The 15,701-nt window shown below is 36.3% G+C and overlaps 1 protein-coding gene across 1 annotated transcript in view; it reads right to left on the bottom strand.

The window, feature by feature from the left end:
- Positions 1-15,701, bottom strand: part of LOC107709147 (ephrin type-A receptor 5-like) — a 129,042-nt gene that overhangs the window by 13,368 nt on the left and 99,973 nt on the right. Inside the window, exons 7-9 of the mRNA XM_016513559.1 lie at positions 9,838-9,962; positions 7,061-7,220; positions 5,650-5,755 (exon numbers count right to left, since the gene is read on the bottom strand). Of these exons, the coding sequence (XP_016369045.1) occupies positions 5,650-5,755; positions 7,061-7,220; positions 9,838-9,962 (391 nt within the window). The remainder of the gene's footprint in view (positions 1-5,649; positions 5,756-7,060; positions 7,221-9,837; positions 9,963-15,701) is intronic.

Raw genomic sequence — 15,701 nt, forward strand, 5'->3', positions numbered from 1 at the left:
ATGTGTGTGTGTGTGTGTGTGTGTGTGTGTGTGTGTGTCCTGTGGGATTTGGCTGTGTGGCTGCAGGCTCAGGGGAGATATACATGCAGAGCTGATGAGTCTGACCAGCATGTCAACCCTGAAGCCCCGCCTCTTCCTTTGCTCCACTTTCTTCTGATGAATTTGATTGGACCTCTGTGCTGTCACTTAATCTGACATATTAAGCTAAGAAACCAAAATCTTCAGAGTAGTATAAGCTTTATTTGTTTATAAGGCTGCATGTATTTATTTAAAATACACAGCAAAAATGCTGCCGGAAATTCAGCTTTGCATCACAGGGACAAATTGCATTTAAAATATATTCAAATAGAAAACAGCTATTTTAAATTGTAATACTATTTCAGAATATTACTGTTTTACGAACTTGGTAAGCATAAAATAAACACTAGTCTATTTTTTTTTTTTTTTTAATGTACCGGTAATATTTGTTATTATAGTTTTGTAGTTGTTGTTTGCAAGAAATTAATTATATTTTTCAAGGGACATGTTAAATTGATCAAAAAGTGTCAGTAAATATGTTTATAATGGAAAAAAAGAAACAATTCTTTATGAACTGTCTTTACATTCAACAACCATGTATAAAAGCATCAGAAATACAGTATATAAGAATATGCAAACATTAAATATCAGCTGTTTTCAACAGTGATCATATTTATTTATTTGCTTATTTATCTTTATTGATTGATGTATTTATTTATTTGAGCAGCAAATCATATTAGAATGATTTCTGAAAGATCATGTCACACTGAAGACTGGAGTAATGATGTTGAAATTCAGCTTTGCATTACAGAAATAAATTAATTTTCACAATATATTACATTAGAAAACTGTTATTTTAAATGAGAATAATATTTCATAATATTTCTGGTATTTTTGGTCAAATAAATGTAGGCAAAATAATAAAGTGTGAATTTGTGTACATCCTTAGCCAATGTCCTCGACTCAACCCAAAATCTTCACAGCATCACCTTCAAATGTCTGCGAGGATGGTTCTCTGACAGCTTTACTAACAGCCCTGTCCAGCAGGAGCTTGTTCTCCAGACAGCCTGCTGTAAGGCCAAAGAGGCTATTAACAACCCTGATTGCTTCCGGCAAGAGAGAGCGTGCTTCAAACCCATCTGTGACATGAAAGGTGAAGGAAGTGTCAAGGCTGTGGCCCTTGTGATACACTGATATACACTTTAAGAGTAATTGCCTGAAACTGTCGCACTCTTGAGGGACATCCTTAACCCTTGCTTAAACAATTCAACTGCCTTTCAAGTGGCTTGTGAGAATTCAGCTGGCGGATGTCTGCTTGAGGTCTTGCTTTCGTGCCAATCGTCAATCTCGATGAGGACTTGACAGCATCAAATTAAAAGCTGCAACTCGGTTCAAGGGTGAAGGGTGACGAGAGACCAACATTGTTTGAGGTTAGCGTTAGCTAGTTCTCTACTGACAGACATTCAAACCCTTGAAAAAGTTTACTTAATTGTATTGAATGAGCATTTGTAATGTACTTCAGATCGCAAAAGCATATTAAAAATATTAATCTTATGTATTTAATATAAATATATCTTCCAGTAATTTTCCTTGCCTTGCCTAAATAGGCTAAAGTGTACTTATTTTCCACAAGGGAAGTAGCCGTGTATTCTGATGAAATAAAACGTTAAGTTGTGTACTTCCATTTGAAAAAAACTAAACAAAACATAGATGCTTATGTTACATGTCTGTGTTTTGAGTTTCTGTTGTGACCTGGTTTTGCCTGTGTCTTCATCAGTTCATTGTTCCCACATGTTGTCTCATTAATTATCCCATTAGTCCCTGTGTTGTTAAGTCCTGAGTTCTCCCCAGTTCATTTGCCAGTTATTGTCTATGTTACACGTTTGCTTGCATGATTCCTGAGTAATCCTGCCTGTTTTCTGAGTGGATCTATATTAAAGACTGATCAGTCTTTAGATCATTCCCGACCCAGAGCCCAGCCAGTCTTCATCCCGCTGCACGGAGCATGCGCCAGAGCCCACCGCAGCCACAGAGCCAGAACCCACCGCGATTAAAGCGCCAGCACCGAATAAATCGACAGAGCGGAACATCGCCCCGGAACCTGAGCTCGACGACGCGACTGACCAGGTGTGTGAGCCAGCAACGCCGTGTATCGCCGTGGGAGTCCTCGTGGAGATCAAGGTCTTGGAGGGAAGTCCTGTCCACATTCCCACTACTGAGGGTGAGCTGCAACTGGTCTCTGGGAGCTATTTTGAGGAATTAATGGACTGTTTTAATCAAGAGGATTTGATAGACTGGTTTGGGGGTGGTAATGACCAGCTCTCCTGAGTCTCCGCTGGTTCCATCCAGCTCTCCTGTGTCTCCTAAGCGCTCACCCAGCCTCCCTCTCCCGCCTCCTCTAAAACCAGATAGTTCCTCAGCCCTATCTCCGCTGGTGCCTGTCAGTCCCTCAGCTCACCCTCAGTCAGTCCAATCTGGGAGCTCTGATCTGCCTCTGGACTTCCAGTCTCCAGCTCCGCCTAGGCATGAGGATCCCCTGTCTCTGCCTCCAGCCTCCGAGTCCTGGAATCCACATCGGTCCTTCGATCCATCGGCTCCACCTTGGATCCTAGCTCCCTCGTCTCCACCGTGGCCCAGCATCCCACTGGCTTCACCGGACTGCCTCGTCCCTCCGGCTCCACCTTGGTTAGTCGTCGACCATCCGTCGCCTCGGGACTCCACTCCTCTGGCTTCACCTCATCACTCCGTCCCGCTGGCTCTGCCGGACTCCTCCCTCCCTCCGGCTCCACCTTGGTCCTCTGACGCTTCAGCTCCGACGTGGTCTTCCGGATCCCTGTCTTCTCCTCCACCTTGGTTGCCTGAGCCACCAGCTCTGCCTTGGCCCTCCAGATCCTCGGTGTCACCCTAGCGCTGCAGCTCTCCTTCTCCATCCTGGGCTCCTCCTCATCACTGCCCCATCTCCACCATGGCTTCTCCCACCGTCGCCTCCACCGTGGGTCGCTATCCTGGCTGGTCTCTGGTTACCCACCTGGCTCCTCCTGCTCCGGGCTCCTCCCTGGCTCCTCCCTCCATCTACTCCGCCCTGGCCTAATGAACTATGCCCCTTTCCCATTGCCTGCCTCTAGCCTGCCCCACGCCTGCCTTCTGAACCCCCACCCTCCCTCCTCTGTTGGACTGTTTATGGCGCGAGGACAGCTTAAGTCCTGAGTTCTCCCCAGTTCATTTGCCAGTTATTGTCTATGTTACACGTTTGCTTGCATGATTCCTGAGTTATCCTGCCTTGTTTTCCGAGTGGATTTATATGAAAGACTGCTCTGTTTCATTCCCTGCTCTCCATGAGTTTGATCTGCCAGAGGCGCGCTACAGCTTATGGATTTCAATGCTAAAGCTAATGCTAACAGTGAATGTTCTTCAGAGGTAGAATTGAGATATTGTGCTGTCCAATCAAACATGTACTTGTTTGAAACAAACAAACAAATAAATAAATGAATAAATAAATGAATAAACAAACAAACGAATGAATGAATGAATGAATGTTTTTCAGAGGTAGAATAGAGCTGTTTTGCCGTTAAATCAAACATTTACAGCTTAAGTTCATGTATATATTCCTTGGACGCAGGAAATTATTTTTCTAGACAATCACTCTTTTAATTTCAAACTCAATATTTCATCTATTTCAAATAAACTTAGCATTTCATAAGCGCAAACAAACATGAACACACATTTATGTCTGCACCTACTGCACTCCCAGCATAATTCCAGTAAATTGCGGACTGTTTATTATAGATAGACAGAGCACATCTCAGTTTGTTTCCTCTAGCCAGCGAGGACAATAGCATGCATTACTGTCTCATTTTAAAATGTTGTGCCTGAAATGCTAAATAGGACAGCATGTATGAAACAGGATATTGCTGTTGGCTCCTCATCTGGCTCTGCCATTGTGTTTTGTGATCGTGCAAACAAATCTCCCAACGCTGTTTACATTAAGAAGCGAACAGGCACATATTCTCCTTACTGTAGAACTGAGGCCAGTGATCAGAGATATAGACACATATGTGAGGTCTTTAACTAGCTCAATACATGACAGCTAAAACTGACAGATAAATTGATTTATAATGGATTTAAATGTATTCACATGGCTGTACATAAAGCTGTGTAAACACTTATATATTGCATTTTAACAGCTATAATTACAGATATTTAATAATTATGTAATGTACAGATACAGATAATTATGTAATTCCCTTTTTTCCCTCCTATGTTTCTAATTTTGTGAACTTTAGTAGAAATTTCTGTACATGATGTGGTTAGTCTTAGGCAAATACCACAGTTATTAGGTTATAATCAGCAAAATTTCAAAAGATATGAGGCCTCCTTCCAATATTGTAAGACGCTTTCAGATTCCTCCAGTCATTTTCCTTCTGATGACAACTTACCCCAGTTTTACTTTAGTAACAAAAATGTAGTAATTAAGTGAATTTCAGTCTTTTTATCACTTTTGTCTTGATTTATCTATTGTTTTATTATAATAACTTGTGATTAGATCTATTACTTAAGATTATTTTGCTAATCTTTTTTTTCAAAAAGCCTTATTTATTTATTTACACTTATCCAATGTTGTCCTCAAGGGGAAAACAATACTGTAATATTTTAAACATACATTGTCTAAAATGCATATTTAATGCAGCAATATTTATTTACTTGCTTACTTACTTACTTTGTATTGCATTGTATTGTGCTTCATCTGTGCTCTTTTAATAAAGTTTAATGGATTCTCCCTGGCTGTTAGTAAAAGCCTTTATGCAAAACTGAAATATGCAGTTGACTTTCTAACATTTGCAGATAAGGATCGAACTGTAAGACATAAGTTATGTTATGAGGAAATCAAGTCTCACAATTTATTTATTTACACGTATCCAATGTTGTCCTCAAGGGGAAAACAATACTGTAATATTTTAAACATACATTAAGTGTCTAAAATGCATATTTAATGCAGCAATATTTATTTACTTGCTTACTTACTTTGTATTGCATTGTATTGTGCTTCATCTGTGCTCTTTTAGTAAAGTTTAATGGATTCTCCCTGGCTGTTAGTAAAAGCCTTTATGCAAAACTGAAATATGCAGTTGACTTTCTAACATTTGCAGATAAGGATCGAACTGTAAGACATAAGTTATGTTATGAGGAAATCAAGTCTCACATGCATCAAACATCACACTTATCTGTCAAAGCAACTGACAGGCAAGCCGTGCTAAATCCTATATGTTTGTTTGAAGCGCTTGATATAAAGCATGTCTCGTCATGTTTATGACTTTTCCTGTAGCAGCCCACTCTGAGAGCTCCACTGTTTTCCAGATGCGTTTTGTCCATAGAAATGCTTATTCACTACTGTAAAGTCACATGCCAGACTGATGGATTTTCTGTGCACAGTGCACACATGTGATTAACTGATAATCAGTGTTGATTAGTTTCATTATTAGTTTGACTAGTTGTTGCAGCCCTACTTGTTATGATTTAAAAAAAAATAATCATCATTTATAGCAAACAATTGTGAAATAGTTCATTATGGATTGTTCTGGAATGGATCTTTCAAATAAAAGCCACTTGGATTTTGTTATGACGTGTTCTTACCTGCCACTCATCAGGAAACCTGTGACCAATGCGATGAGGATGATGGCCACAGTAACAGCGACAGCGATGATGGGCACCTGACCCTGATCACTGGAGGCCGCTACTGCTGGAACAGACACCAGAGAAACACAAGAGCACGGTTTGAGAGTTCATCACAATCACTACCTTGTTTCTTGCTAAATTCATAAGGAATAATTGTAAGTGTAGAGTGTGACATCCAATATTACACACACCCAACACTACTGTATGTGGCATGTTAATACAAAATTTAGTTGATGTGAGGACGTAGATGTGCACACTATAAAAATGTTTTACAAATTTTCCAGTTTATGGGATCTTTTAAATCACAAATGCTAAGAATGACATAAAACTATATAAAAATCCATGTTAGAGATGCAGAATTATCCATAATGTCCCAACTAATCAAACACAGTTGTCTGAACAAAGAATTTTAAATAGAACAATGTTGTTGAAGTGGGTTTGTGAGTTCCCAGCATGAGTTGCAATAGATTAATAAATTATGCTGTTACTGTTATTGGATTATTGTTTCAATGTTTGCTGACTTTTGTTATTTTTTGTTTTGTTTTGTTTTGATATGCATCCGTGTTCCCAAAGTTTGCATCTCAAGCATTGAAGCCTATCCAAACCTCTCATATATCTTTGCTTTGTAAGGTAATTGCGCCTTCAGAAACAAAAATAGCATCGTTCAATTCACATATAATCCTATTATATCCTATAACCTATACATAAATGTCCAATTAATGAATATATAGTGATAAGAAAAAGTATGTGAACCCATTGGAATCAATTGTTTTTTGCATTAATTGGTATAATTGGTATGTCATCTGATCTTTAGTGATCTATGATCTGATCTATACTTCTGATCTGAAGTATAGCATTATATATAGCATTTTCTGCATGTTTTAACCTTTCACAATAGTGATTATATGAGTCTGAGATCCATTTATTTACTCTGAGGACAACTGATAGGCTCATACACAACTATAACAACTATTGAAAACATTCGCTGATGCTCAAAAATGTACATAAATAGGCAGAAAATAGAATGCAGGCAGTCACAACGAGGTAAAGCTCACTTACATTTTCCACAACACTATACATGTTTAATGGAATGTGTTTAATAAAGACAAAAAAAGATTATACCTGTTTGTTTGTTGTTAGCTTAAGCACATTGTTTTTGTCTATACTTGTCACTTTGATGAAGATCAGATGAGATTTTATGACCAATAATGCAGACAAATTAGTGTTACTTAAGGCCATTTTTAAGAGAATAGTTGAGAAAACCCCAACAATCTGAAACCATCAAGTTATTTTGAGTTATTTTACAATGACCTTTTTTTTTTTGACTGTGGCTCATCAATTTAACATTTTTTAAAAATGTTTCACTTACAGTAAGGGCTTGTTTCAAACTCAAAGCGGCGGCTGAAGCCTCCGTAGCCCGCGGAGGTGCGCGCTCTGATTTGAAAGATGTACGCTGAGGAAGGTTTAAGGCCATCCACCAAAACATCCGTCTCCTTTGACTTGATGATGGTGTAGCTTGTTTCCTGATCCTACAGAGCCACCAGAAGACAAGAGAAGACAAAAACGGTCAGAGAGCGAGTGAACGAGGGATAAAGGCCTTCTGTCCCATGAGAGAAAGGCAAAGTGTGTGTGCTGTGGCCAGTAGTGAGGATCGGTTTCACGGTCTTCATTGGATTTGTTTTAAAGCCCTGTGTTAAGTGCTCCGTCCATTAGCTTTCATACGAGCGACCACGGGTCTTCATAGCTTTTTTCGTCTTCTAAGTGCATCGTATCATTGTTTCACAGAACGCTTTAAAACACTGAGGTCATGAGGAGCTGAGGCTCGTTTACAGACGTATTCTGTCTTTAAATGGCTCAACAAAGCAAGCAGCAAATGCTGCGAGGTGAGCAGCAATCAGAGACGCGATCGGAGAGGGGATTTAGTTTCGGGCTTTGTGAGGATTGTCGCCAGCGGGGTGGTCGACTGAGACGCCCAACGACAGCCCTGCTGCTGTAACGCCACTTCATTAGAGGATGAATCCTGTCATCATCTACTCAACCAACTCATGATGTTGCACAGATGTCTCCTGGAGGAATTTCGAATAGTATACTGGTCACTGTTTTCCATGCATTGACAATGACTGTGGACTAGAGATTTCAAGCTTGTAAATGGACAGCAAAGGCCAGATTTACTAACAACGTACATCAGCACTAATCCTTGTTTGGTGTTAAAAACTACTTTCATGATTTACTAAATAAACGTAGTGAAACTTTAACGATTATAAAGTGTGCACATGGTTATTTTTATGGCTGACCTTATTTCGTATGCATTTGTATGAGTTGCCCTGTCGGGGAAACTGTGATAGTTGCGCTGTGAGAACCAGAAGAAAAACATTCAGATTGTTTTTTTTGTTTTTTTTTTAGTTCTGTAAATTTCATTCAAAATATCCAAATTAAATAATTGTTTTCTTTAGAAATTAGATAATTCTGTATGTAAATATTAGATACTTGTCTAGCATTTTTGCATCTTTTTTGAAGCCTAAAAGCTCCAGTTTTCAATCACTGTAGCTGCAATGGAAAAGCACAACCAGTAAATTATTAGACTATGGTGGCCCAAAGCTTTATTTATTTATTTATTTATTTTTAAGGGAGAAAACGTGAACAAAATCTAAAATAAAGATGAAGAAGGGGTAATCTACACTTTTTCTAATCTAATGTAAGCAAATTTGTGACACTGACAATGGCAACTCAAGGTCAAAATCAGATTTATGGGTCATTTAGTTCTTTGCAACATTTTCAAATCAGGCTGTAAAACATGATCACTGAGTTTTCAGGGGCCTCTGTAAAATAAATAAATAAATAAATTAATTAATTAATTAATTAATCAATAGAAATAAATAATAAATTAATTAATTAATTAATAAAAAATAAATTAATTGAAATAAATAAATAAATAAATAAATAAATTAATTAATTAATTAATAAATAAGTAACACTTTACAATAATGTTCATTTGGTTAACATTTGTTAACTTCATTAGTTAACATAAACTAACAATGAAAAAATAGTTCTAGAGCATTTTAGCATTTATAATCTTAGTTGATATTGATTCCAACATTTACTAATACATTATTAAAATCAAAAAGTTGTATCTAATAATGGAACTGAGCTAATATGTATGCACATGGAACAGTTGTATTTTTGTTAATGTTAACAAAGATGAATAAATACTATAACAAGCCATTGCTCACTGTTAGTTTTGATGCATTAAATATAGCTAACATATGGAACCTCATTGTAAAGTGTTACCAAAAATCCTACAAATTCTGAAATTCATGTTTTTCTTTTTTCCTACTAAACATTTTTATTTTATTTTTTTAAATGTATACAGAACATGTTATGATTTTTCAGGATTATTTGAGGAATAGAAAATTCAAAATAATAGTATTTATTTAAAAATATAAGTATTTTGCACCACATACACTGAAAAAAATGATACTATTTTTTTTCAAGGTAAGTGGTTGCAAACAATTTATTTTAGCTACATTTAAAAAAAAATAAAAAATGTTGCAAGTTAGTCAACTAAATTTGTTTATTTAAATGTAGCTAAAATACATTGATTGCAACCACTTACCTTAAAAAAAAAATAGCACATTCAATGAATATATATTTTTTTCAGTGTAAATGTATTTACTGTCACTTTTATTCTGCAAAAAATGCATCTTTCAATAAATCTTACCAAAAAGCTTTGAATGTCAATGTATCATGGTTTTCTCAAAAACATTAAGACGTGCAGCTGTTTTCAACAATGCTAATAATCAGAAATATTTCTTGAGCAGAAAACCAGCATATTCAAATGATTTCTGAAGGATCATGTGACACTTAAGACTGGAGTAATGATGCTGCAAATTCAACTTTGATCACAGAAATAAATTAAATTGTAACATACATACAAACAGTTATTTTTAATCGTAATACTATTTCACAATTTTACAGTTTTTTACTGTATTTTTTTTTTTTTAAATCAAATAAATGCAGTCCTGGTGAGCAGAAGTGACATTAGATCTGTAGCATATCTTTTTAAGCAATATCGAATTGTCTTTCTTTGTTTCTTTTGATTTTGGGCTGAAATGTAACCTGGGAATGTTTACAGCATGCAGTATTTACCTTCTCAAAATACTTGATCTCATACTCCAGGATGATGCCGTTGGGTCGGTCGGGTTCTTGCCAGGACACTGCGATGCTATTCTTCGCCATCTTGCCTTTCTTCACCACGGTTATAGGAGACGGAGCTGGGAACAAAACGGTTACATCTCACCTTACTTTTCACCTCAAATCAAGCAGAACATGTATTTTCTTGCGTGATGCAGTGAAGCCTTGATGCAATGTGCTGTAATTGTCATTTGAGGATTTTTCTAAGTCTATATACTTGAGACTTATATTTGATAAGTCCAACCCCTCGGCTATTCCTAATTAAATGAAGATATCATATTGTGCTAATTACTTGAATGAGTTTCATAAAGTTCAGAGAACAAGCCATTCAGAAATATGAAATATTCCACACTTCAGTGGCAGAGACAATCAGAGAGAATGCCTTTCATCTTAACTATTCTATCGCTTTGAGAAAACGCTTTGAACGTGGATTCGGGCAATGACATGCTTTAATGTTTGTACAACCTAATTATCGAAGATGAAAAATGCATGGTGAAATCTGTCCTGATTTACCTCCTTCCCATAAAGTCCCAGACATGACATCACTCTCAACAAGTATGAAATTGTTTTATAGTTTATATCATTTGTCCATAAAAGAGTATGAATGTTACTACTTAGAATCAATTCACAATATTATATTATGGTGGAGTTTAAACTCTACACTTTAAAAAAAATTCCGTAAAATTTACGGTAAAAAACCGGCAGCTGTGGTTGCCAGAATTTTACCGTAAGAAATACGGTAGCAACGTTTTAGTTTTTAACTTAAATTTACAGTTAAATACCGTAATTTCATTAACTGATATAATGTTAATATACCAACGTAGCAAGAGTTTATATTGCTAAATAAAGCATTACACATATTTCAAGTTGCATGTTTGTACCTAAAAATCTCTATAATGTATAACCTGAAGTCTCTCTCTCTCTCTCTCTCTCTATATATATATATATATATATATATAACAAATCTAATTTATAATGAAAAATAAATATTTAAAATAACTATTTAAAAATTACAATATTTTTAAATAAAACTATTACTATATATTTAAATATACATATTTAAAAAAATTAGCTAATTAAAATTAACAAAATATTATTGTGGAAAATCATTACTAGTTAATTTAATTAAATTTTATTATTTTAGTTTTTTATTTTATTTTATTTTATTTATGTTTTTATTTAATTTACATAAGCAATTATAATTGTAGGATGTTTTAAAAAGAATTGAGACAAAATCCGACTGGTAAAATGATGTAAACTTGAAAAAAGGACACAAAAGCAATGTATTACTATCAGAACTATATCATAAACATAGTCCATACAAGGCATGCACTATATGCCAAGAACATTTTAAGGAGCAAATTTAATTCAATGACTCACTCAAGAACCAGATCAGTCCAAATGGTATATATATATATATATGAACCATTCAGACTGGTTTTGTGAATCAACTTGATTCAAAATAGTCCAACTAAAAGAACAAATTTGATTCTTCTTTACACAAATCTTATATAATGCTTTTTTTTTTGACTGCTAAAATGAGGTATCATGCATTTTTTGCATCTTATGTAATGATGTATATTATATACTATGTGGCTATTTGGGATATTACGTTATATAAATCTGAGACAGACTTTATACTGTTACTAGTTATATTGCACCGTAGGAATTCTAAGAAAAGCTCGTAAAACTCACATCCTGTGTAGAATAAACACACAAAACATATCGCAAAGCAAAAACTTTAAATTCAGTTGTTGATTTTCCCAATTCTTTCTCTTCTGCTTCTCAGTTTTCCTCCCAAACAGCTGTGTTTGGTGTCACTAATATGAGAACACATATTTAAAAAAGCCCCTATCTGTCTATACGTGGAGCGCTGAAATCAAACCCGGCTTTATATTCCTCAACAGAAGTGTCGGACTGTGTCCATGAGATAAATCGCGTTTAAGTTCTCCGGACGATCCCTCAGGCGCTGATCCAATAGCTCAATAGAAGCCCATGATAGGAAAGCAAAGAAAAGTCTTTTTTCCCCCCATCCTCTCTTTCCCAAACAAAGAGTAACTGTATCCTTTCTGCTCAGACAAAACTGTAATCATTCCTATCTTAAAAGCCTTGAAACGGTATACTTGGCAACCTGATCTTCAGGCCTGCAGGAGAAGAGAGGTAGATGGGCCACTTAAACGGTCTGGAAACCTGTTAAATGTTTGACTTTCAGTCAGGCGGGAGACACGGCCCTTTGAGTTATTGATTCTCAATAATCCTTAAGGTCAGCACAGGGAATTTTGATCTATATTGGTGATGGCAAGAAACAAAAACCTCAGCAGGGGATCCATCAAACAACATAGTCATGCTGTGTGACAGAGAGTGAGAATATATATCCAAACGCACAAATGTAGGTAGGCCAACGCAAAATCTTTGCCCACAGAACGGCCCGCAGATTTACACCGAATCTGAACGCACACATTGCATGTTATATATGTCTCTGTTTATTTTGAAGAACCACTGAGTTTCTTTGATAATGTGGTCCTTAGATAGATCTTGAGTTTCTCTTTCAATGTAAGTCTGTTGGATCTTTCTGCTGAAGTTTAAAAGGGTAACTCACCCACAAATTTAAATTCTGTCACTATTTGCTCGCACTCATGCCATTCAAATCACATTAAATATATTTATAATACGTATTTTATGTCCAATTGATTCTCAATAATCCTTAAGGTCAGAACAGGGAATTTTGATCTATATTGGTGATGGCAAGAAACAAAAACATCAGCAGGGGATCCATCAAACAAAATAGTCATGCTGTGTGACAGAGAGTGAGAATATATATCCAAACGCACAAATGTAGGTAGGCCGACGCAAAATCTTTGCCCACAGAACGGCCCGCAGATTTACACCGAATCTGAACGCACACATTGCATGTTATATATGTCTCTGTTTATTTTGAAGAACCACTGAGTTTCTTTGATAATGTGGTCCTTAGATGTGGCTTGAGTTTCTCTTTCAATGTAAGTCTGTTGGATCTTTCTGCTGAAGTTTAAAAGGGTAACTCACCCACAAATTTAAATTCTGTCACTATTTGCTCGCACTCATGCCATTCAAATCACATTAAATATATTTATAATACGTATTTTATGTCCAAAACCTACTTTTTTAAGCTTCAAAAAGTACATAAAGACATCACAAAATCAGCCCGTACAAATTAAGCCATTTAATGCAAAGGGACATGCTTGCTTTTATGATTAAAAAAATATTCAATATAGGTTTGGAAAAAGTGAGTAAATGATGACAGAATTTTCATTTTTGTGTGAACTGTTTCTTTAACGTGCAGTTCAGGGTTTGGTCATATACTGTAAAAACAAACAAACAAACAAAAAAAGAATCCATAAAATTTACAGTAAAAAAAAAAAAAAGCTGTGGTTGCCAGAACTTTACATACAATAAACAAACAAATAAATAAATAAATACAATTGATGAAAACATTTAAAATTAGATTTTCAAAATGCATTAGTGTTGGTATTAACATTAACTATGATTAATTAATGTTTTAGAATAATTTTACATTGATAGTTATTGTTAACTAATGTAGTAGTAAGGAAGTTTATTGTAAAGTGTTAAATCTTTCTTAAAAAAAATACTGAATTCCACCTTAAAAACACAGGTGAAAAAGAGAAAGTCACATGAGTGGCAAGTGGTCATACACACAAACACAAAACACCATTATGGTTACACAGCTTTCACAATTCCAAAAATGTTTCATTTAACTGTATTTTACTGTAAAATTACATGAAATGTTTTAACATATAGAGTATTTTGGATTTTTTTTTTATCATACTTTGTTACATGTAAGTGTAAACCCCATTTCAACATACAGAAATCCATTTAGCATCTAATTCCACAGATATTCCCTTAAAACCAACACAGCAAATGTAAAAATGTGTGCAGATTTGGTGTAGACCTATATGACAGCACAAAAGCAGCGAAACCTTCCTCTGTGTGAAATTTCACAGTCCTATTTTTAGCTCAGTGAGAAATTTCATCTACAGTAGCATGCTTTGCGGAATACATTGTGGACCGTCTAATAAATGTGATAAAACCAGATACTGTGTATTCAACAGCTTGACCACAGCCAAAAGACCACAGTCAATAAATCAAAACACTCTGAGTTCCGAAACGAAACACAGTCAGCTATGAAATGCAAAAAGTCCTCGACAGTCTCATCACCAGTGACAGCTCACAGTGCAAAGGTCCCGCCAAAGTGCCGCCTCTCAGTTCATTAACAGATGGAGCGGCAGCCTTCTTTGGGAAGCGTGTCAGAGGAAGTGTGATGATCGCACTCTGATTAATGCCTCCAAATGGGAAGTGTTGCCTTCATCTAGTGTGAGAATCTTCAAACTCGCAAAGGCTTGATATCTGCGCCAGCCGAAGAAACAGCATGAAATGTCACTACTTCCACACCGAACTCATGTTTTTTTTACACAACCAACTTAGCTTAGTTAATCGCAGCTGTCAACAAGAATCCAGCTTAGCGTGAGCAGCATCAAAAATCAAAAACATCAACACTGACTGCAGGCAGTATTGGGTTTTGTGTAGGCGGAATCTTCCAAGCAAATATTTGCATGTGATTTAATTGAAGTTAGCATGCCGGGCCGTGGTTTTCATCTGGGTAAGAAAGGTCATCTCCTCCACTCCGGCCCCGAATGACTGCCAGCACCAGGATCTCAACAGGCCGTGTGTTTGTAAACAAGTGTTGTTTGGGGAGCCCTGCCGAGAAGCAAGATGAAAAACCCCTGGCAGAGATGAGCAGCCCATCGGCCAAATCTAGGCCTGAGATATAACTCCTGCCAACAGACGCCTGTGCCAGCCAGAGGCCTGGCCTGAGAACTATGAGCTACCAAACACAATCTTAACTATTTGCCAAACGTATCTGCCCTGATGCAAAGCATCTGGCTAGACAGATTCTAAGACAATGCCAACATATTTTCTTAACCAACACTACCATAGTCCTTCAAATGTTTGGGTTTTTGAAATATTGTTCAGCAAGGCTGTGTTTATTTGATCAAAATTACAGTAAAATGTTAATATTGTGAAATAGTATTGCAATTTAAAATAGCAGTTTTCTATTTTAATATATTTTAAAATGTTGTTATTTATGTTCATTGTCAGCATCATTACTCCAGTCTTCAGTGTCACATGATCCTTCAGAAATCATTCAAATATGCTGATTTGCTGCTCAAGAAACATTTCTGATTATTATCCAACATAGGCTCATTGGAAATATACCTACATTTCTGCGAAACTCAAAAAACGTTCCTATACAGACGAATCGCTGCAGTTTCTAGTTGAAATTAACACTAGAGGCAGTAAAACTCCCACAACTTTTATTCCTTTTCACACAAAGTATGATTTGCAGGTTCACAGTTTTAATTAATAAAGCCTAATTTTCGCACAATTACTTGAGGAATATTATGTTATGAATTCAAAACAATTTTAACATGCTGCAAGATTTGAAAACTGGTATTTTTGAACGTCTCGTCATATATATACAGCTTCATATGCATTAGTTTTCTAATCCAGTAGGTTTGTTCGGTAGCTCAGGCGATACGGCGGTGCACTTGAGAGATGAAGAGCTCCGGTACGAACCCCGTGAAACTACGGTTCAGCAAAACAGCTCAAATCCAAAAGTCAATAGTCAAAATACTGCCGCATCAACAATAAGAATCAACAATATGACTTTTGCATTTGCTAACACTATCAGGTAGGTTTAGGGTTGGGTTTGGTGTTGGGGATATTTCCAACATGATAGAGCATTAACTTTTAGCGACACT

This window comes from Sinocyclocheilus rhinocerous, unplaced genomic scaffold, assembly GCF_001515625.1.
Source record: "Sinocyclocheilus rhinocerous isolate Xijiao unplaced genomic scaffold, SAMN03320098_v1.1 scaffold3311, whole genome shotgun sequence".
NCBI classification, from domain to species: domain Eukaryota; kingdom Metazoa; phylum Chordata; class Actinopteri; order Cypriniformes; family Cyprinidae; genus Sinocyclocheilus; species Sinocyclocheilus rhinocerous.